The following is a 20,155-nucleotide window of genomic DNA, read 5'->3' as shown; positions in this document are numbered from 1 at the left end:
CGGTACTCCCACAGAACCAAAGGTTAGTGTACTCACTGTGAGGAGTGATCTGCCAGACTCTCTCGCTTATATACTCTCCTGGATGTCTTCTGAGCCGCTGCCATCATGAAGCTGAAGCTCCTCTTCCTCTGCCTCTTCTTGGCGGTGCTGCTCGGACCTGCTGAGGTATGTTTTCACTATAGTCTGATAGTATTATGTAAACTCTATTCTGATAGTATTATGTATACTCCATTCGTATTGGCTCCCAATTACAACCAGTCAATGTCTGAGAAGGCACACTTTTATTTTATTGTTTTTTCATGAACATCAACATAATTCTACGAAGCAACTGCACATCATATTTTATTATTATTACGATTCTTCTGATGTTGTCAAACTGTTTCAGCTGAAACGTTTTAAGAACAGACATAATCATCACTCGCATGGCCAGGGACCCCTGTATAAACACGGCAAACTATTGGTGGATGAAATAACTGCAGGTAAGAGCTTCTCTTTGTTTTTAGACTTAATTTGACAGATTGAGAGTGACAGGAAGTCAGTAAATGCAACAATAAGGGGAAAAAATGGTTGTTTCAGACGAACACTTTGGGATCCTGGAGAGCGACGATGATGAAGATGACGATGATGAAGAGCCATTAGAGTGGCTTTTTAAACTACAAGAGCCAGAAGGTGAGTGCGAGATGAGTCACTCTATACCAGAGGTCGTAATATGCAGGAAAAGTTATATTTGCTTCATATATGTTGTATTCATATTAAAGTGTATTTTTGGACAAATTTACATTTTTGGAAGAAAAAACGTTTGGGATCAAATAATGTGGGATCTCTGCTCTATACTCTGTAAAAAAAATAAAAATCTGATTTCATCCCTCAGGCCAGTGCAACCCCAACCCTTGCAAAAACAACGGCTCGTGTGAGGAGAAAGGAAAGAGGAAATTCGAATGCGATTGTCCCAAACCTTTCAAGGGAAGGAAATGCCAGAGAGGTTTGGAAAAAAAACATGTTTTCACCATGCTGTTGTGTTTTAGACTAGTCATGAATGCACTACTGTATGAGTTATAACTATTGTGTCATCATCTCAGGTCGCAAACACTGTAAGAAGGGCAGGTGTGGACGTGGTGAATGCGTGCTGACGTCCACTCCCCCGCACTACGAGTGCAAATGCAAGGAGCCCTTCCAGCCTCCGCACTGCAGACACAGTGAGGAGGCCTTCTTCCTCTTCAGTTCTCAAGTTTAAGCTTTCACCCCTTTAACTGTTTTCTTCTCCAAAGTGGCGCTGTGTGAGCCCAACCCGTGCAGGAACGGCGGCGAGTGCATCCAGGACGGCCGTGACTTCGACTGCAAGTGCCCTGAGGGGTTCAGAGGGCGTTTCTGCCACGTTGGTAACTACACTATACACCCTACATGATCTCAGTACAGGACCTGGATCATCTCAGAGAACAGTCACTATCCACACAAGCCATCTGATGTTGTTCACTCTGTGAACTGTATATTTGCACATTTGCACCATGCTCAATGCATATTTATACACAAATTGCTGCTAAAACTTCACTTTGAATAATATGTCTTCTTCTTTTGTACATGTTTACACATGCATACTTTTTGTTTTTAGTTTATATTTTTATTCTTTACAATCATATTTTGTATTTGAGGTCACTGTGTGAAGGGAAATAAGAAGTTCATTGCTACTGTGTGTGGGACAATACTCATCTTGTATCTTGACTCTACATACTGACCTGAACTGCGTTTCTCAGGCCCAAACGACTGCTATGTGGATGACGGGGAGTCGTACCGCGGCAACGTGAGCGAGACGGACGACGGCCATGAATGCCTCTACTGGAACTCCCACTTCATCCTGGAGAACGGAGCGGATCCCTTCAACTCCTTCGAGGACAAGGACGGACTCGGCCGTCACAACTTCTGCAGGTCAGGAGAACAGGGATAAGTTGGAATAGTGGAGGACTTCTTCAGATGGGACGCTCACGCCGTCTCTCTCCCTCCGTGTCACACAGGAACCCCGACGGAGACACGATGCCCTGGTGTTTCTACAGAAAAGGACGCAAGTTGTCGTGGGACTACTGTGATGTCACAGAGTGTCCTGAACCGACAGGTCAGACTTTGTTCGTATGAGGCAACACAAAACAAACGGTTGTTAGCTTTCTGTTATCTTCCTGTCTCTGTGTGTGTGTGTGTGTTTTCAGGTGTGGCGCCAACTGATGTCGTCCCTCCCACTGCTCCCCATGCCACTTCTCCTGAGCCCCAACCGACAACACCTGTAACCACGACAACCAGACCCCCAACGCCCGAGAAGCCTAGCCAGGCTCCCACCATCACCACCATCACCACCACCGCCATCCCTGTCAAGACCACCGCCGGCCCTGTCAAGACCACCGCCACCCCTGTCGAGACCACCGCCACCCCTGTCGAGACCACCGCCACCCCTGCCGAGACCACCGCCGCCCCTGCCGAGACCACCGCCGCCCCTGCTGAGACCACCCCAGCTCCACTAGAACAGTTCACCACATGTGGGAAAGCTGAGCCAAAAACTTCCAACAGCCGGATCTTCGGGGGTCTGAAGGTCCCCCCCGGCAGCGTGCCGTGGCAGGTGTCCCTGCAGGTGAGGCCGAAGAACTCCCTCCAGCCCTTCAGTCACACGTGTGGAGGAGTTCTCATCGAGAGCTGCTGGGTGCTGACAGCTGGACACTGCATGTAAGTGCAACTATAAAACAAAAAACATACATTGGTCTAATATCGACTGAACCGGGTGATGATTTTGCACAGGGACCCAACGAAGGACATGCAGGTGGTTGTGGGAGCTCAGTCGCTGGCGATGGAGGAACCCTCGGAGCAATCCTTAAAGGTTACAGAGGCTATCGTACACGAGAACTACAGAGAGACCCGTTGGGCCGTTTACAACGACATAGGTAATCCACGTCTCTTATTTCATATAAAATAAAACAATATTAGAATTTAATATCTAAACCAGACCAAGGAGGAGATGTACAGTGTTGACAATCCATGAAGTAAACTCTAAAAAATAACAGAATTAATGAGTACTTTTCATTTAATTTTCAATTTGTTGTGTCGTTTCCAAAGCCTTGTTGCGGCTGCAGGGCACCGAGGGACATTGTGCCAACGAGTCCCAGTTTGTGAAGACAGCCTGTCTGCCTGACGCCCAGCTGCCTGATGGGATGGAGTGTACCATTTCTGGATGGGGAGCCACAGAGGACTGTAAGGCCACGATTATCATTCTGTTTGGAGGTCGACCCTGAAAGGCAGAGTAGGAAATTTGGAAAAACCACAGAGACTTTGACTTTAAACGCATCGCCATCCAATTTTTTGATTGGACGGGGGTTTTACAGTCCTGCCACGGCCACAGATTACCTTTTTTTTTTTTAAATGTGTTTAATGTATTCATTGTTATCAGTATGATACGAGGATTTCAATTAATATTATAGAAAGTGTTTCTGAATAGAATCACCTACTCAACCTTTAATAATCCTTTATTAGTCCAACGACGGGCAACAACAAGAAGAACAGAACAAATATAATAACAGTATGTAAATGTTGATACTGCACAGGATCATTGTTGCACATGAATGAATGAGTCACTCCTCTTCTCTGTAGCCGTTCATGGATCCAGCCACCTGCTGCAGGCCAACGTGCTGCTGATCAACCAGGAGATGTGCTCTGAGTCAAACGTTTACGGCAACTCTCTGGATAACACCATGTTCTGTGCCGGCTACCTGCGGGGCGGGGTGGACTCCTGCCAGGTGAGAAAGCTAAGCTAACATGCTATCATTTAAATGGTGACTAACAGGCTGTGAAGACGCCGTGCCTTTGCTTGGTGGTCAGCCGTGTGCTCTCGTTTCAGGGCGACTCCGGAGGACCGCTGACCTGTCAGCAGAACCAGACCAGTGTTATTTATGGTCTGGTGAGTTGGGGAGACCAATGTGGGAAGAAGAACAAGCCTGGGGTCTACACGCGGGTCACTCACTATCTGGACTGGATCAGGTCCAAGATTCAAGCAGCAACTCCATAAGTCAGCATCACGTGTCACGCATCGTGATTCAGTTTTTGGGGTTTTTGTACGATTGTGGGTGGGTTTTTTTTTTCTGGGATCTACAACTTTAACTTAAAATTGCAATGCTACTTAATTAAAAAAAATATTAGAAAATGTGCATTGTTGTTTAATTGTTTGTGTTAAATAAAAAAAGCCGAAAAATAGAAAAGAAAATTAAGAAAATATATGCTTTTTAAATGTGACAGCTTAGCCCCTTCAACGGGAATATATATATATATATATAAATTGCATTTTACGACACATTTTTTTACTATACTTGCCTTTTTGCCCGACAACTAATCTGATGTGTTTTATACAGGGTCGTCTATAAAGTTGGAATAATTTGCAAATGTCTTGTCTTTTATAACACTAAACAAATGTTATGCATTAACTCATTTCAACTTGGTCATCGGGACACATAATGTAAATCATTACACCTGGTCAAAAGTGATGACTGATGCATTTAAATAGGAATAAACAGAGGATTGAGTGTAAAACAAAATATTCAAACTTTATGGGCAACAGTGTATAATTACATTTATTTTAATAGTTTTTACTTGTTTTACCTTTTGGATAATTTATTAGGAAATTATCTTAATTTGGTTTTATTAATTTTGTGGCTTTTGCGTTTTCCTTTTTTTTATGTTGTTTTATTGAAAGCACTTTGTGCTCCTAGCTTGAAAATAAAAATAAAACATGTTATTATTATATTATAACTGGGACAGATCCAGGCAGGGGGGAACAACATTTAATGTGAGAGAGGGACAAAAGGAAGAAGAAACATAGAAAACCAATCTTCCTTCACAACACAGCTAAGGGGGTTCCTCCTGGCTCCCTCTTTGGCCCCCGTCCAGCTTCACATGCCAGTCCCAGGGCTCCTTAATCCAGAACATGGTGAGCGGCTGCGTGTTCAGTCCGTTCACGTCGATGCACGGGTTCAACATGGGGTAGAGGGGCTCCGTGCACCGCACACAGAACCGGTGGAGCAGGGTCATGGCGTCGGCGTCGTAGAATGACAGCTCCCCCTCCTGGAGGTTCGCCAGCACGCCCAGCTTCCTCACCCTCTTGCCCACCGACAGCTGCTCCTCCTGGGTGTCGTGGCACGCCAGGTACTGGCCGTCCCCGTGGTAGATGCACCAGGACGTGTTGTTCACGCCCACGCGGGACGACCTCTGACTCGGTGCCTGTTTGTTGTCGATGGTCACGCCCGTCAGCCAGTAGGGTTTCTCCTGGACGATGACCTCCCAGTAGCGTTGGCCGCTGGTAAAACCCTCCTGAGCCAGCACGCTGAACTGGGAGTCGTAGGGCTGAGGGCCCGGAGCTTCCCCGACCTGCTCCCTCCTCCTCCAGTACACTTGTTTCCTGTCCTGCGAGATCTCCAGCTTTGGATGTGCCGACTCGGCGTCCAGAGCCGGAGAACTTAGATCTGCAAATACAAAATTTGAGTTTGTTACACAACTACAGAGATAGCGGGGTAGGGAAGTTGATTTTAGATTGGACTCTTTACTAACATGACCACATTCGTGGGAAGTGTTGGGACAGAGCCACGGAGAGGTCATCCACCAGCCTCTCCACCGTCCTCAGCTTCTCAAGGTCACACAGGTCTCTGTCTACTTCCTGGATTGGTGCGAAATCCAAAGGCTCACTGCAATAAAAACAAAAAAACATTAGAAGAGGGGAACAAATCACCAAAATGAAATAATGGAGTGACGATATACTCACCAAAGATTCTGTGCTGTGATTTGCTGTTGAAAATAAACAGGTCATGCACTAAATGCATATTGCAGAACACATTTTTTAGCTGCATTTGTGATGATCTAATATTAAAGTGAGCTACCTGTAGAAACCGCAGCTCGTTTGTTTCTCGGAGGAGGGATTTGCTGGAGGCTCTGAGGCCGTCTATCTCTCTGATCCGAGCCTCCACGACGCCCCTCTGGGCCTCCAGCCACTCGGTCATGTACGCCTCCTCTGCGTCTACGACCTGCATCATCAGACGCTCATCGCCGTCCAGCACCACGCGGATCCTGCTGTACTTGTCCGAGATCCTCTCTCGGAAATCTGCGGCAGACCTCTGCAGAGAAAGTAAATCAGTTATGCAAATAAACACAGTCAGGATGAAGAAACAGAACATTGGGGTGTTTTTTTAACTGTACCACTGTTTGTGAATACAGGGACTCCAAGTCCTCGATGGCATGTTCTGCTTCACTCCTCCTCGTCAGCAGCTGGTTCATGCTGGACTCTAACATGCTCTGAAGACAGAAAGGAGCCCATAGAGTTTAAATACCCAGACCAATGAAGAAATAATCACACTAGCCAACAGTCACCTTGAAGTCTGCGCAGGCTTCCTGGAGTCGAAGCGCTTTGTGGTTCTTGTGGGCCCCGACCAGGACGCACAGGCAGCACACGGCGGCCCGGTCCTCCATGCAGAAGAGCTTGAGCTCCTCGCGGTGCTCCCGGCACTTCAGGGACAGCGGGTCCCCCGTCAGCTCCACCACCGTGTGCTCCCTCAGAGCCGACCTCTCCCGGTGCAGCAGGGCGTGGGCCCGGCACAGCGAGGCGTCGCACGTCAGACAGGTCCGGATGGCCACCGACGCCGTCTCTATGCAGTGGTCACAGTGGATGGTCGGCGTCGCTGTGAGGTCCTTCACTTTGGTCTGAAGGCCGGTGTTTATCTGCAGAGTGAGGTCAGACGGGAGGAAGATCTGACACTCTGGACAGAAGGAAGGGCCCTCGTCGGACCCCTCCGTTTCCCAGACCGCCCGGATGCAGGTGAGGCAGAAGTCGTGTCCGCACGGCAGCGTCACAGGATCCGTGAAGACGTCCTGGCAGACGGGACACTTCAGAGTTTCCTCAACAGTCCCCATAGCTCTGTGTGGACACGGCAGCTCGGTGTGCACTGTCCTCCCTCTGCTCATGAATGTTTCACAGGCCCGTCTCGGCATGCACACACTCACGTGCCTCAGTGTCCAATTACTAAAGATCTCCCACGTAGCTGATTTGAGCCATTGACTCCTGGGGGGACAATTGAAATGAATAGCACATTTCCAACAAACTGAAATAGGTGGATTAAATGACCAATTATGTGTCCTAAATGCAGTACCATTTATTTGTAAACTTTTAAACAAGCAAAACTAATTCATTTTAGGGTGAAAATCAATTCATAATAAATAACATAAATAATAATATGAACTCAATATCCACTTTCTAGCTTTTTTTCGTCTTTCATCCACATCTCATGGTCTTCATCAGCAAATGAAAAAATGCTTTGGATTGTTGTGGCTTGAGTTATATTGAGTTAATTTTGAGTTATTTGTACAGTATAGTTATTCAGGTCAAAACTTTATAATTTGTTATGTTACCATTGTAAAAACAAATATGGGACATTCAATTTCATCTTGTGTTTTAGGCAAAACATAATCAATATCTTCATTCTAAAACATAAATCTCATGTAACACAGTAATAATAATTTGTATATATATTGTATGGTATGTTTCCTGTAAGTATTTGTATTTGAATATTTACAATTTGTTTTGTTTATTTGTTTTAAGTTAAACGAAGCTCAAACATATGGAAATGGTTTAACTAGGTCAGTGTTGTAAATTGTTACCCTCCTTCTTCTGCTTGTACGTCCCATAACTAAGTAAAGTACTATTTCTACGTACGTAGACTGGTGCTGCCTTCACGTGTTATTCGGAAGATTCTACTCCCCAATCGTAATCGGAATTACGAGAATGTCATGTTCATGTCCTTTGTTGTCGGGACGATTATTTTTTAATGGGTTTGCTGTTACCTGCGTTTTGGGGGAAAATGTCTTTTTTTAAATATCTATTTGTCTATCTTTTATCTATTTTCAATGATACACTGTATAAAAAATTATGAACCATCATTGATAGAATTATTGTATTCTTCTCCGCCATGTTGAAAAGTTCTGGTCACCCTAACTCGGGTATTAAAATTATTTCCGTGTAACTTGAGTGGACGTTCTGTTCATGATCAATTTCTGAGTCGGCATTTCCCACATTTCCAAAACCACGTGAAGGCGTCCTACATGAACGTATCCTGACAGCCTACGTACGCTACGTTCGTGAATAGCGCAAACACGGCGCTTCTCCCAACTCCCAACGTGGGCTGTGTGTGTGGATGTGGCAGCAGGACGACGTGTCCACAGCAGCTCACTCACACGTGTAGTCGGGCTCGGTCGTCCAACATTTCCACACCGTCTCGGGTGAGAACTCGTTTCATACAAACTTGTATTTTGGTCGTGAAAATAACCGCGTAGCTAACCGGCGCGTTAGCTCACAACAGCTAACACTAAGCTAACGTCAGCTAGCCACCCCGGGTCCGGTTTGACAGCAGCTAGACACAAGCTACAGCTAGCCTTAATACATAGTAATACTTTTTTTTATGACATAGGAGTTTATTTAAATTAGCAGCACATGACGTTAGCCTCCGGGTTAGCTGTTATGCTAATGTGTTTCTAAAGCTAATAAACAACAGCATCTCTGGGTCAGTGTGTCAACGCTGATAATAACACGTTGCAAAGGTTTCCAGTGATGTAATGCTCCTATTAATAATTTAATCTAGTTGTATGTTTTATATTTGCATGTTTTAACAGCTGCTTATCTGACGTCATGAGGTTGTTGATTTGTTTCCCCTCTGTGTGTGTTTTATCATCCCAGCTGTCTTCAACCGTAAAGAGCCATGTTTGCCAGACTGGCCTTGTGCTCTCGGCTTCCATCCAGGATCCGGCTGGCAAATGTCAGTCCAGCCTCCATCAGATCGATGTCCCAGGCTAAATGTCAGTAACAACGTCCTCGTCACACCTGGAGAGATGGTGGATTTATTAATCCCAAACTGGGAGATTATTTTGAGACCGCAGCCAGTTGTCAAAAACAACAGAAATGTACAGTAATTGTACATATAACACACTATATACCTAAAGAATACACTATATATATAATATATTAGCATACACTATAAATATATATAAATCTAGACTTCTTTGTCACATCTGAAGGGTGGATGGATTTATTAATCCCAAACTGGGAAATGATTTCCTTACAGCAGCCAGAAATGCATAGCATGCACTAAATATACCAGACTACAACAACAACCCCAGTATACTACTGTCTTATATCCGTGGCTACAATACTCTTCTTTGCTGATGTGCAATAAAAGGGTGTCTTTGTTATTCCCCTGCAGTCCCGCGTCCCCACGGGAAGTCCTTCGTCCACCGCAGTGAGTTAAAGCAGGCCAAGCGTATCGTGGTGAAGCTGGGAAGTGCCGTGGTGACACGTGACGAGTGCGGTCTGGCACTGGGACGACTGGCCTCGATAGTAGAGCAGGTAACGCCACGTAAACGCTGTTGATGCTGCTGATCTCAGCTGTGGAAGAAGAACTTGAATGTGACAACCCCATGTGTGTGTGTGTGTGTGTGTGTCCTTGTCAGGTGGCCATGCTGCAGAATCAAGGCAGGGAGATGATGATAGTCACCAGCGGCGCTGTGGCGTTTGGGAGGCAGAGACTGAGACACGAGATCCTGCTGTCTCAGAGCGTCAGACAAGCCTTGCATTCGGGACAGAACCAGCTCAAGGAAATGGTGAATAATGATCTTCAACACTTGGAATGTTAGTCCACTGCTTAAACATTTGTATATCTTGTTAACTTTGAGTGAAATCTCTTGTTTTTCAGTCTCTTCCGGTTTTGGAGGCGAGGGCGTGTGCAGCTGCCGGACAGAGCGGCCTGATGGCGCTGTATGAAACTATGTTCACCCAATACAGCACCTGCACTGCACAAGTATGTACTCGACTTTTCTCACAAAGTAAACGTTTAAAACAAGATGTCACTTATGTCTCGACATGTCTGTCCTCCTGCAGATTCTGGTCACCAACCTGGATTTCCACGACGAGCAGAAGCGTCGCAACCTGAGCAGCACGCTCCACGAACTGCTGCGGATGAACATAGTTCCCATCATCAACACCAACGATGCTGTTGTTCCGCCCCCTGTTCCCAACAGCGATCTGCAGGGGGTAAATGTGGGTACTGTGTGAAGGGCATGCTGGGAATGCTGAGTGTGGTCCAGAGTTGTGATGGTGGTTTGCTTAAATCACGCTTAAACGGAAGACGTACGTTTCTTTTCACTCACATCTCCGCCATCACTAACATGTAACTTCATGGACACTTTTGTTTTGTAAATGTTGTCTACTTATTCAAAATGTGGTGGTCTTGTTTGTTTTCTGCCATTTTCTGCTTCTGTTATCTCCGTTTGGAAAGAGGTGAACAACTGTTGTTTGTTTTTGCAACTGAATGTGAGCAGGAGGTTTTTGTCGCACGGCAACGACTGATAAGCTGTTTTTTTTTTCTACAGCATGATGTGTGATACGGTTATTTTCCTTTTGGCTTAATGACATTTATTGTGTTTGTATTTCAGGTAATAAGCATCAAAGATAATGACAGCTTGGCTGCGCGGCTCGCTGTTGAAATGAAAGCAGACCTCCTCATTGCCCTGTCTGATGTAGAAGGTACGAAAATCACCACCTATTTTATGTGTTATTAAATGTTTCTAATGGTCTGTCACAAAGGATTGTTTTTATCATATTTATGTTTATTAACATGTTAAAATTGATCACAAATTACCATCTAAAGTTATCCCAAAGCAATCCCTTCAAATGGGTTTACTTTCAACCGTAAGATATTTATTTTACAATCGTATAAAGCAGAAAATGTGCAAATCTGTGGAAATAAAACTAGTCAAAAGAAGAACTCAGCCTGTAAAAACAGGCTTTTTTTGGCTTTGGGATTTAAATGTTCTGGCCTATCAATGTGACTGCTTTGGTTCTGTGAAGGATTTTTTTTTAAACGGTCTTTTCCTCAGGCTTATACGACAGTCCGCCAGGAACAGACGATGCCAAGCTCATTGATATATTCTATCCCGGAGACCAGCAGTCGATCACCTACGGCACCAAGTCCAGAGTCGGCCTTGGCGGCATGGAAGCCAAGGTCAGCGCGTCGATCCATACTTCTAACAAGGACTGTGTTGGTTGAATAATAACACTTCATCATGTTGTCGTCTGAATCAGGTGAAAGCTGCCCTTTGGGCGCTGCAGGGCGGGACGTCTGTCGTCATAGCGAACGGCACGCATCCTAAAGTCACGGGCCACGTCATCACAGACATCGTGGAAGGGAAGAAAGTCGGGACCTTCTTCTCTGAAGTGAAACCTGCAGGTACTCGGGTGGAACCACATGGATGAGAACATTTATCCACATGTGTTTTTGGTATTTGATGTGTGTATTTTTGACGTTACCAGGTCCGACTGTGGAGCAGCAGACGGAGATGGCCCGGCATGCAGGCAGGGCTCTGGCCTCCCTGGTGCCCGAACAGGTCGGTATCTGGCTCCCTGTGGAACGGCAATTTATTTAGCACAGATATATCTAACGAACAACAAGACATTAAGTTAAATCTCCTGAATACAGTAGGCTGACCTCATTATATCATTCCTAAATTATCTTAAATAGCAAGATTACACAAGGGGAGAGATTATCTTATGGTTAGCACTCAGCAAATATAAATTAAAAAAACACTAAAACTGAAAAAATAATAATAATAAAGTCAGGATGCAAAGGATCACCAAACTCATTACATTTTCATTCTACTGGTAGCAGCTTTAAATATTCCTGATTCTGGTGTTTGTGATTCACATCTGTGTGTGTGTGTGTGTGTGTGTGTGTATGTGTGTGTGTGTGTGTCTCTGTGTGTGTGTGTGTGTGTGTGTGTCTCTGTGTGTGTCTGTGTGTCTGTGTGTGTGTGTGTGTGTGTGTGTGTGTCTCTGTGTGTGTCTGTGTGTGTCTGTGTGTGTGTGTGTCTGTGTGTGTGTGTGTGTGTGTGTCTGTGTGTGTGTGTGTGTGTGTGTCTCTGTGTGTGTGTGTGTGTGTGTGTGTGTGTCTGTGTGTGTCTGTTTGTCTGTGTGTGTGTGTGTGTGTGTGTCTGTGTGTGTGTCTGTGTGTGTGTGTGTGTGTCTCTGTGTGTGTGTGTGTGTGTGTGTGTGTGTGTGTGTGTGTGTGTGTGTCTGTGTGTGTGTCTGTGTGTCTGTGTGTGTGTGTGTCTGTGTGTGTGTGTGTGTCTGTTTGTCTGTGTGTGTGTGTGTGTGTGTGTGTGTGTGTGTGTGTGTCTGTGTGTGTGTGTCTGTGTGTCTGTGTGTGTGTGTGTGTGTGTGTGTGTGTGTTTCCAGAGAGAGGAGATCATCTGCTGTCTTGCTGAGCTGCTTACAGAGAAGAAAGATGAGATTCTCAGTGCCAACAAGAGGGACATGGAGTTAGCATCACTCTCTGGTACACCGACACATTTAATCCACAGTCGTCTGCCTCGGATGCCGTCGTCTGCCAGCGGTTGTCGCTCATCTGCAGCGCTTCCACTTAGGCAGACCGGCGTGTGAGGGGAGGCTTACATCATCTGGTTTCGCCACGTCGTCAGTAAGAGGCTTTATGAGTGTCTGTGTTTTTTTTTTACTTGATCCTAGGTCGTCTCTCCCAGCCTCTGATCGACCGCCTGAGTCTGTCCACTGCTAAGCTGAACAGCCTCGCCATCGGCCTCCGCCAGCTCGCCGTGTCCTCCAGGGATAGCGTGGGCCGGGTGCTGAGGAGGACCAGGGTGGCCAACAACCTGGAGCTGGAACAGATCACCGTCCCCATCGGTGTCCTGCTGGTCATCTTTGAGTCTCGTCCCGATTGTCTCCCACAGGTCAGTCAGTCGACGGCGGGACGGCGATGAGTAAACACAAACACTGTGAAATACTCGCCTGTAAATACTTCATTAAAACTATTCATACCAGCGTAAATGCACATTTGTAACAGTTGCACCATTTGTTCAGTAAAAGTTTCTAATAGATTCACTACCAGCTACTGAGATCCTATTGTTTCCTGAGAACAGTGTATATGTTTAGGGCTTTTATTGTGAAAGGTAAAAACAGAAGGAGTTGCTCTGAACAACATGATTGGCTAACGCCTTAATTTGTGGTACAAAAGTTTAAAAACAAATTGGCGTCATTCAGAAAAGAAAAATTGTTGCTTTTTTCGCGAAATATGACAAAAACAACTGTTGGAGGGAAAAAATCTCCCACTTTGTAAAGACCTTAAAACACCATTAGACTTTGCACATCTTTGTCATTGAAAGTCAAACTCACAGTTTCCTGTATTTTATTGTGTTTCAGGTGTCGGCTCTGGCTATCGCCAGTGGGAACGCTTTGTTGCTGAAGGGCGGCAAAGAAGCTTCCAACACCAACAAGATTCTCCATCAACTCACTCAGGAAGCACTTTCAATCCACGGAGTGGCGGACGCCATTCAGCTGGTAAAGACTTGAGAGCGGCATTGAAACAGTGAGTTAACGCGCGGTGACGATATCAAGATTAAATGTACCTGGATGTGTGTGTAGGTGAGCACGCGTGAAGAGGTGGAGGATCTGTGCAGACTCGACAAGCTGATCGACCTGATCATTCCGCGAGGCTCCTCCCAGCTCGTCAGGAACATCCAGCGGGCGGCGAAGGGGATTCCTGTCCTGGGCCACAGCGAGGGCGTCTGCCACGTCTACATCGACAACGAGGCCAGCATCGACAAAACCATCGATATTGGTACGTGTGGAAATATATTTATTTTTGTGTCTTTTTTTGCTGATTGTACATGCACTGACTGGTGTTTTTACTCCAGTCAGAGACTCTAAATGTGACTACGCCGCCGCCTGCAATGCCATGGAGACCCTCCTCATTCACAGAGACCTGCTGCGAACTCCTATATTTGACCAGATCATCGACATGCTGAGAGTAGAGCACGTAAGAAACATGCAACGGTACTTTTAGTACATTTTGATGTAGGTTTTTAAGTGTTTTGCACTTAATTCAGTACCGCTTTGGTTGTAATCTCAGGTGAAGATCCACGCAGGTCCCCGGTTTGCATCCTACCTGACGTTCAGCCCGTCGGAGGTGAAGTCTCTGAGGACGGAGTACGGCGACCTGGAGTGCTGCATCGAGGTGGTGGACAGCATGCAGGAGGCCGTGGACCACATCCACAAGTACGGCAGCTCCCACACCGACGTCATCGTCACGGAGAACGAGGAGACGGCGGAGCAGTTCCTGCAGCAGGTGGACAGCGCCTGCGTCTTCTGGAACTCCAGCTCCCGCTTCGCCGACGGCTACCGCTTTGGCCTGGGTGCGTACGGTGTCGGGCGTGGTTTAACGTCTTTGAATGCCACCTGAGAAAAATGTCAAACAGGAGAAAAATATGTTAAACCAGAGGTCTTCAACAGGGGGTTCGTGACCCCTAGAGGGTTCTGCAGAGTTACTGATTTAATCCCAGACTTTATTTCTTGCACAAATTAAAATATGTCCAAAAATACACGTTAACATGAATATAATCTATAATAAGCTAATATAAATCTTCCTATTTATTCAGTGTTATGAGAAATGCCAATATAGAATTAAATTATAGGCTGCACTTCACATTATTATAGACCGGTTTAATGAGCAACCATCTCTCCACCGTGTCACTATAGGCCTGAAAAATGTTGAAGACCTCTGTGTTAAACAGATCTAACTTAGCACTGTGTTGAATTTGGCACACAGGAGTTAATTTTTACGGATCTTGTTTTTGCAGGAGCTGAGGTCGGCATCAGTACGGCACGGATACACGCCAGGGGTCCGGTGGGTCTGGAGGGGCTTCTCACCACCAAATGGGTCCTCCGAGGAGAAGGCCACACTGTGGCCGACTTCTCTGAGCAAGGCAGCATGAAATACCTTCACGAGAACATCCCCGTCCCCCAGGGAGGCTTCAGTTAGGTGCCCAAAGAAAAACAACAAAGGAGCTGTCAACAGGAGGCAAGATAACTGGTCCTGATCTACCCAGACATTATTTAAAGGTTTGAGTCCTCCAGTAGCACTTCAACTACATCACCTGTATAAATCCCCTTATTTGAATTTAACTTACCTGCAGAACAGAGGCTACTTTTACTGGACAACCTGTGCATAAATCCTTTGATAGAGAAATACCAGTCTTCAGAGACGATGACTGGTTGTTACATGAGGGGATTAAAAGAACCAATTATGTGTGTGTGGCCGGTCAAACATAAAGTACACACAGACAAAGCTCTTTTCCTGTGTAAGGTCATTTTATAGTGGCAGATCATTGGCCCAGCTGTGATTTTGTAACTTATTTTTCTACGTACAGACGCTACTTTGGCCTTTTTGTAATTTTACTGTAAGTGTTCGTGCAGGATCTCGGTTCAGATTTATTTTTGCTCTCCTTCCTCTTTGCACAGATGATTTAATAAATATGCTGTACAGTTCTTTCTTCTTTCTTTGTGTTTTAGCTGTCAAGCACTTCATACTGAAAAAAAAATATGCATCGTAATGACGCTCTTCACAAATGCATTTAGCGTGGAGACTTGAGTTCATCGTGGACGCTTTTGAAACCGGTCACTTGTGGTTGGAAGCAGAGAGAAGTCACGTGACGGTCGGTCTCAGCCAATCACGATTTCCAAGCAGAATTTAAAGTCCTTGACAGGATCTTCTTCTTTCAAATGGATTATTTTCTTGTGAAATTTGAAATGTAGACATGTAAAATAAAGGGATTTTGATGAAATATCACAATGGTTACGTCGAAAAGTTGGTTATCAGACGATTATGTTTGTTTTTTTACTTTCTGTTGAGGATATTTGGTGTTATTTCAATTAAGTTTAGTTGGTAAAGTCCAATGTTAATGTTTTAATAAGCCTGATGACCTAATGACCTGCTGTGGTTAAAGGTCGTTGCTCCTCTCATCCAGGTGGAGGCGCTGTAGGACAAACATACAACGTTATTCTTTAGGTTTTCACCTCGATGAAGCTGCTGTGACGTGTAAAGACGTTGTTGTCGTCCAGCTGTTTGTTGAACAGTAGAAAGAGTGTAAAAAGACTGGGTCCCGCTGTGTTACTCAGGCTGCTCTACAGCGTCTATTCACAGGCGCGATCCCACTACTGAGCGGCACAGGGGCTTTGACCTGCTCCGTCTCCGACCTGGGCCGGTGCACCCCTCCTTAGACGACCTGCCGGTCCCGGGCTCCCCCAGGACCACCATACCGATACCGAACTTAGTACGGACACCCGATCCACATAGTCCGCTGCAGCTCAGAGGTCCTGAGCTCAAACGGTCCTCCAGCCTCAGCCTCCCGGGGACTTGGATTACAGGCGCGCGCCACCGCACCCGGCGGTACCTGTCTTCATTCAGAGAGGTTTTGGTGCTCTCGAGGAAGTGACGTCACTACGCTTCAGTGGCATCACGTGACGAAAACAAACCTGGCAGGTGTAATGATGAAGGGTGATTAAAAAGAAATATATATAGTATGTCGGGAAAAAATCTGAAAAAAAGTCAAATTATAGTATGTAAAAAAAACTACAAAAAGGCAAATTATAGGATGCAGAAAAAAGTTGCAAAAAAGTCAAAATTTAGTATGGCGAAAAAAGTTGCTAAAAAGTCAAATAATAGGATGTCAAAAAAAGTCAGAAAAAAAGTTTAATAATTGAATGTTGAAAAACTTTATTTTTTTTTAAGTAAAATTATAGTATTTAAAAAAAAATCTGAAAAAAAAATTATAGTATGTAAAAAAAAGAAGTCAGAAAAAAGTAAAAATATAGTATGTCGAAAAAAGTTGCAAAAAAGTCAAATTATAGGATGTCGAAAAAAGGTCAGAAAAAGTCATATTATAGTATGTAAAAAAAAAAGTCAGAAAAAAAGTCAAAATATAGTATTCTAAAAAAAAATCTAAGAAAAATGTAAAATTATAGGATGTCGAAAAAAGTCAGAAAAAAAGTTAAATAATAGAATGTTGAAAAAACGTTTTTTTTAAAAGTAAAATTATAGTACGTAAAAAAAAGACCGGGTCCCGCTGTGTTACTCGGGCTGCTCTACAGCGTCTATTCACAGGCGCGATCCCACTACTGAGCGGCACGGGGGCTTTGACCTGCTCCGTCTCCGACCTGGGCCGGTGCACCCCTCCTTAGACGACCTGCCGGTCCCGGGCTCCCCCAGGACCACCATACCGATACCGAACTTAGTACGGACACCCGATCCACATAGTCCGCTGCAGCTCAGAGGTCCTGAGCTCAAACGGTCCTCCAGCCTCAGCCTCCCGGGGACTTGGATTACAGGCGCGCGCCACCGCACCCGGCGATACCTGTCCTCATTCAGAGAGGTTTTGGTGCTCTTGAGGAAGTGACGTCATCATGTCCCAGCGGCGTCACGTGACGAAAACAAACCCGGCAGCTGTAAAGATGAAGGCTGATAATAAAAAAAAAGAATTGTAGTATTGTAAGGAAAGAAGTCAAAATAATGTATATAAAAAAACTAAGAAAAAAAAGTAAAATTATAGTCTGTAGAAAAAAAAGTCAGAAAAAGTCAAATCATGGTATATAAAAAAATTAGAAAAAATAAAATTATAGTATGTCGAAAAAAAGTCAGAAAAAATTCGAATTATTGTATGTAAACATTTTTCAGAAAAAAAAGGACCAGGTCCCGCTGTGTTACTCAGGCTGCTCTACAGCGTCTATTCACAGGCGCGATCCCACTACTGAGCGGCACGGGGGTTTTGACCTGCTCCGTCTCCGACCTGGGCCGGTGCACCCCTCCTTAGACGACCTGCCGGTCCCGGGCTCCCCCAGGACCACCATACCGATACCGAACTTAGTACGGACACCAGATCCACATAGTCCGCTGCAGCTCAGAGGTCCTGAGCTCAAACGGTCCTCCAGCCTCAGCCTCCCGGGGACTTGGATTACAGGCGCGCGCCACCGCACCCGGCGGTACCTGTCTTCATTCAGAGAGGTTTTGGTGCTCTCGAGGAAGTGACGTCACTACGCTTCAGTGGCATCACGTGACGAAAACAAACCTGGCAGGTGTAATGATGAAGGCTGATTAAAAAGAAATATATATAGTATGTCGGGAAAAAATCTGAAAAAAAGTCAAATTATAGTATGTAAAAAAAACTACAAAAAGGCAAATTATAGGATGCAGAAAAAAGTTGCAAAAAAGTCAAAATTTAGTATGGCGAAAAAAGTTGCTAAAAAGTCAAATAATAGGATGTCAAAAAAAGTCAGAAAAAAAGTTTAATAATTGAATGTTGAAAAACTTTATTTTTTTTTAAGTAAAATTATAGTATTTAAAAAAAAATCTGAAAAAAAAATTATAGTATGTAAAAAAAAGAAGTCAGAAAAAAGTAAAAATATAGTATGTCGAAAAAAGTTGCAAAAAAGTCAAATTATAGGATGTCGAAAAAAGGTCAGAAAAAGTCATATTATAGTATGTAAAAAAAAAAGTCAGAAAAAAAGTCAAAATATAGTATTCTAAAAAAAAATCTAAGAAAAATGTAAAATTATAGGATGTCGAAAAAAGTCAGAAAAAAAGTTAAATAATAGAATGTTGAAAAAACGTTTTTTTTTAAAAGTAAAATTATAGTACGTAAAAAAAAAAATCTGAAAAAAAAGACCGGGTCCCGCTGTGTTACTCAGGCTGCACTACAGCGTCTATTCACGGGCGCGATCCCACTACTGAGCGGCACGGGGGCTTTGACCTGCTCCGTCTCCGACCTGGGCCGGTGCACCCCTCCTTAGACGACCTGCCGGTCCCGGGCTCCCCCAGGACCACCATACCGATACCGAACTTAGTACGGACACCAGATCCACATAGTCCGCTGCAGCTCAGAGGTCCTGAGCTCAAACGGTCCTCCAGCCTCAGCCTCCCGGGGACTTGGATTACAGGCGCGCGCCACCGCACCCGGCGGTACCTGTCTTCATTCAGAGAGGTTTTGGTGCTCTCGAGGAAGTGACGTCACTACGCTTCAGTGGCATCACGTGACGAAAACAAACCTGGCAGGTGTAATGATGAAGGCTGATTAAAAAGAAATATATATAGTATGTCGGGAAAAAATCTGAAAAAAAGTCAAATTATAGTATGTAAAAAAAACTACAAAAAGGCAAATTATAGGATGCAGAAAAAAGTTGCAAAAAAGTCAAAATTTAGTATGGCGAAAAAAGTTGCTAAAAAGTCAAATAATAGGATGTCAAAAAAAGTCAGAAAAAAAGTTTAATAATTGAATGTTGAAAAACTTTATTTTTTTTTAAGTAAAATTATAGTATTTAAAAAAAAATCTGAAAAAAAAATTATAGTATGTAAAAAAAAGAAGTCAGAAAAAAGTAAAAATATAGTATGTCGAAAAAAGTTGCAAAAAAGTCAAATTATAGGATGTCGAAAAAAGGTCAGAAAAAGTCATATTATAGTATGTAAAAAAAAAAGTCAGAAAAAAAGTCAAAATATAGTATTCTAAAAAAAAATCTAAGAAAAATGTAAAATTATAGGATGTCGAAAAAAGTCAGAAAAAAAGTTAAATAATAGAATGTTGAAAAAACGTTTTTTTTTAAAAGTAAAATTATAGTACGTAAAAAAAAAAATCTGAAAAAAAAGACCGGGTCCCGCTGTGTTACTCAGGCTGCACTACAGCGTCTATTCACGGGCGCGATCCCACTACTGAGCGGCACGGGGGCTTTGACCTGCTCCGTCTCCGACCTGGGCCGGTGCACCCCTCCTTAGACGACCTGCCGGTCCCGGGCTCCCCCAGGACCACCATACCGATACCGAACTTAGTACGGACACCCGATCCACATAGTCCGCTGCAGCTCAGAGGTCCTGAGCTCAAACGGTCCTCCAGCCTCAGCCTCCCGGGGACTTGGATTACAGGCGCGCGCCACCGCACCCGGCGGTACTTGTCCTTATTCAGAGAGGTTTTGAGGCTCTTGAGGAAGTGACGTCACTACGCTTCAGTGGCATCACGTGACGAAAACAAACCTGGCAGGTGTAATGATGAAGGCTTATTACAAATATATATATATATAGTATGTCGGGAAGAAATCTGAAAAAAGGTCAAATTATAGTATGTAAAAAAAAAAGTCAGAAAAAAAGTTAAATAATAGAATGTTGAAAAAATAATTTTACTTTAAAAAAAAAAAGTTTTTTCAACATTCTATTATTTAACTTTTTTTCTGACTTTTTTCGACATCCTATAATTTGACTTTTTAGCAACT

General features: G+C 44.3%; 3 protein-coding genes across 4 annotated transcripts; 2 read left to right on the top strand and 1 right to left on the bottom strand.

Annotated features, from left to right (window-relative positions):
- Nucleotides 1–105: 105 nt before the first annotated feature.
- On the top strand, nucleotides 106–4,222 carry LOC311020698 (hyaluronan-binding protein 2-like; the record flags this gene model as incomplete). Its single annotated transcript, XM_084020907.1, has 13 exons — nucleotides 106–165; nucleotides 326–479; nucleotides 577–669; nucleotides 872–982; nucleotides 1,080–1,196; nucleotides 1,269–1,379; nucleotides 1,752–1,923; nucleotides 2,010–2,107; nucleotides 2,199–2,706; nucleotides 2,779–2,921; nucleotides 3,094–3,228; nucleotides 3,625–3,770; nucleotides 3,872–4,222. 13 exons carry the CDS (start codon nucleotides 106–108, stop codon nucleotides 4,037–4,039), a joined length of 2,016 nt encoding a protein of 671 aa, XP_083877033.1. The 3' UTR covers nucleotides 4,040–4,222.
- Nucleotides 4,223–4,309: 87 nt separating this feature from the next.
- Nucleotides 4,310–7,124, bottom strand: LOC311021295 (E3 ubiquitin-protein ligase TRIM39). The gene is made up of 6 exons (XM_084021754.1): nucleotides 6,385–7,124; nucleotides 6,214–6,309; nucleotides 5,898–6,131; nucleotides 5,783–5,805; nucleotides 5,572–5,705; nucleotides 4,310–5,486 (listed from the first exon to the last, which is right to left on the bottom strand). The coding sequence occupies exons 1-6, from the start codon at nucleotides 7,000–7,002 to the stop codon at nucleotides 4,873–4,875; spliced, it is 1,719 nt and encodes a 572-aa protein (XP_083877880.1). The 5' UTR covers nucleotides 7,003–7,124; the 3' UTR covers nucleotides 4,310–4,872.
- A 1,029-nt stretch (nucleotides 7,125–8,153) lies between these two features.
- On the top strand, nucleotides 8,154–15,604 carry LOC311021323 (delta-1-pyrroline-5-carboxylate synthase-like). 2 transcript variants are annotated; one of them, XM_084021795.1, is made up of 17 exons: nucleotides 8,154–8,286; nucleotides 8,741–8,859; nucleotides 9,264–9,406; nucleotides 9,511–9,660; nucleotides 9,753–9,857; nucleotides 9,938–10,090; nucleotides 10,492–10,582; nucleotides 10,936–11,060; nucleotides 11,141–11,285; nucleotides 11,369–11,442; nucleotides 12,290–12,389; nucleotides 12,578–12,798; nucleotides 13,268–13,405; nucleotides 13,490–13,685; nucleotides 13,762–13,883; nucleotides 13,977–14,259; nucleotides 14,704–15,604. In XM_084021795.1, exons 2-17 carry the CDS (start codon nucleotides 8,763–8,765, stop codon nucleotides 14,883–14,885), a joined length of 2,325 nt encoding a protein of 774 aa, XP_083877921.1. In that variant the 5' UTR covers nucleotides 8,154–8,286; nucleotides 8,741–8,762; the 3' UTR covers nucleotides 14,886–15,604. The 2 variants fall into 2 exon arrangements, with proteins under 2 accessions (XP_083877921.1, XP_083877920.1); XM_084021794.1 differs by having other exon boundaries at nucleotides 9,938–10,096; nucleotides 14,704–15,602.
- The last annotated feature ends 4,551 nt before the right edge of the window (nucleotides 15,605–20,155 follow it).

Source organism: Eutrigla gurnardus, assembly GCF_963514095.1.
Source record: "Eutrigla gurnardus genome assembly, chromosome: 11".
NCBI classification, from domain to species: Eukaryota; Metazoa; Chordata; class Actinopteri; order Perciformes; family Triglidae; genus Eutrigla; species Eutrigla gurnardus.
This window is presented reverse-complemented; position numbering and strand designations above follow the sequence as displayed.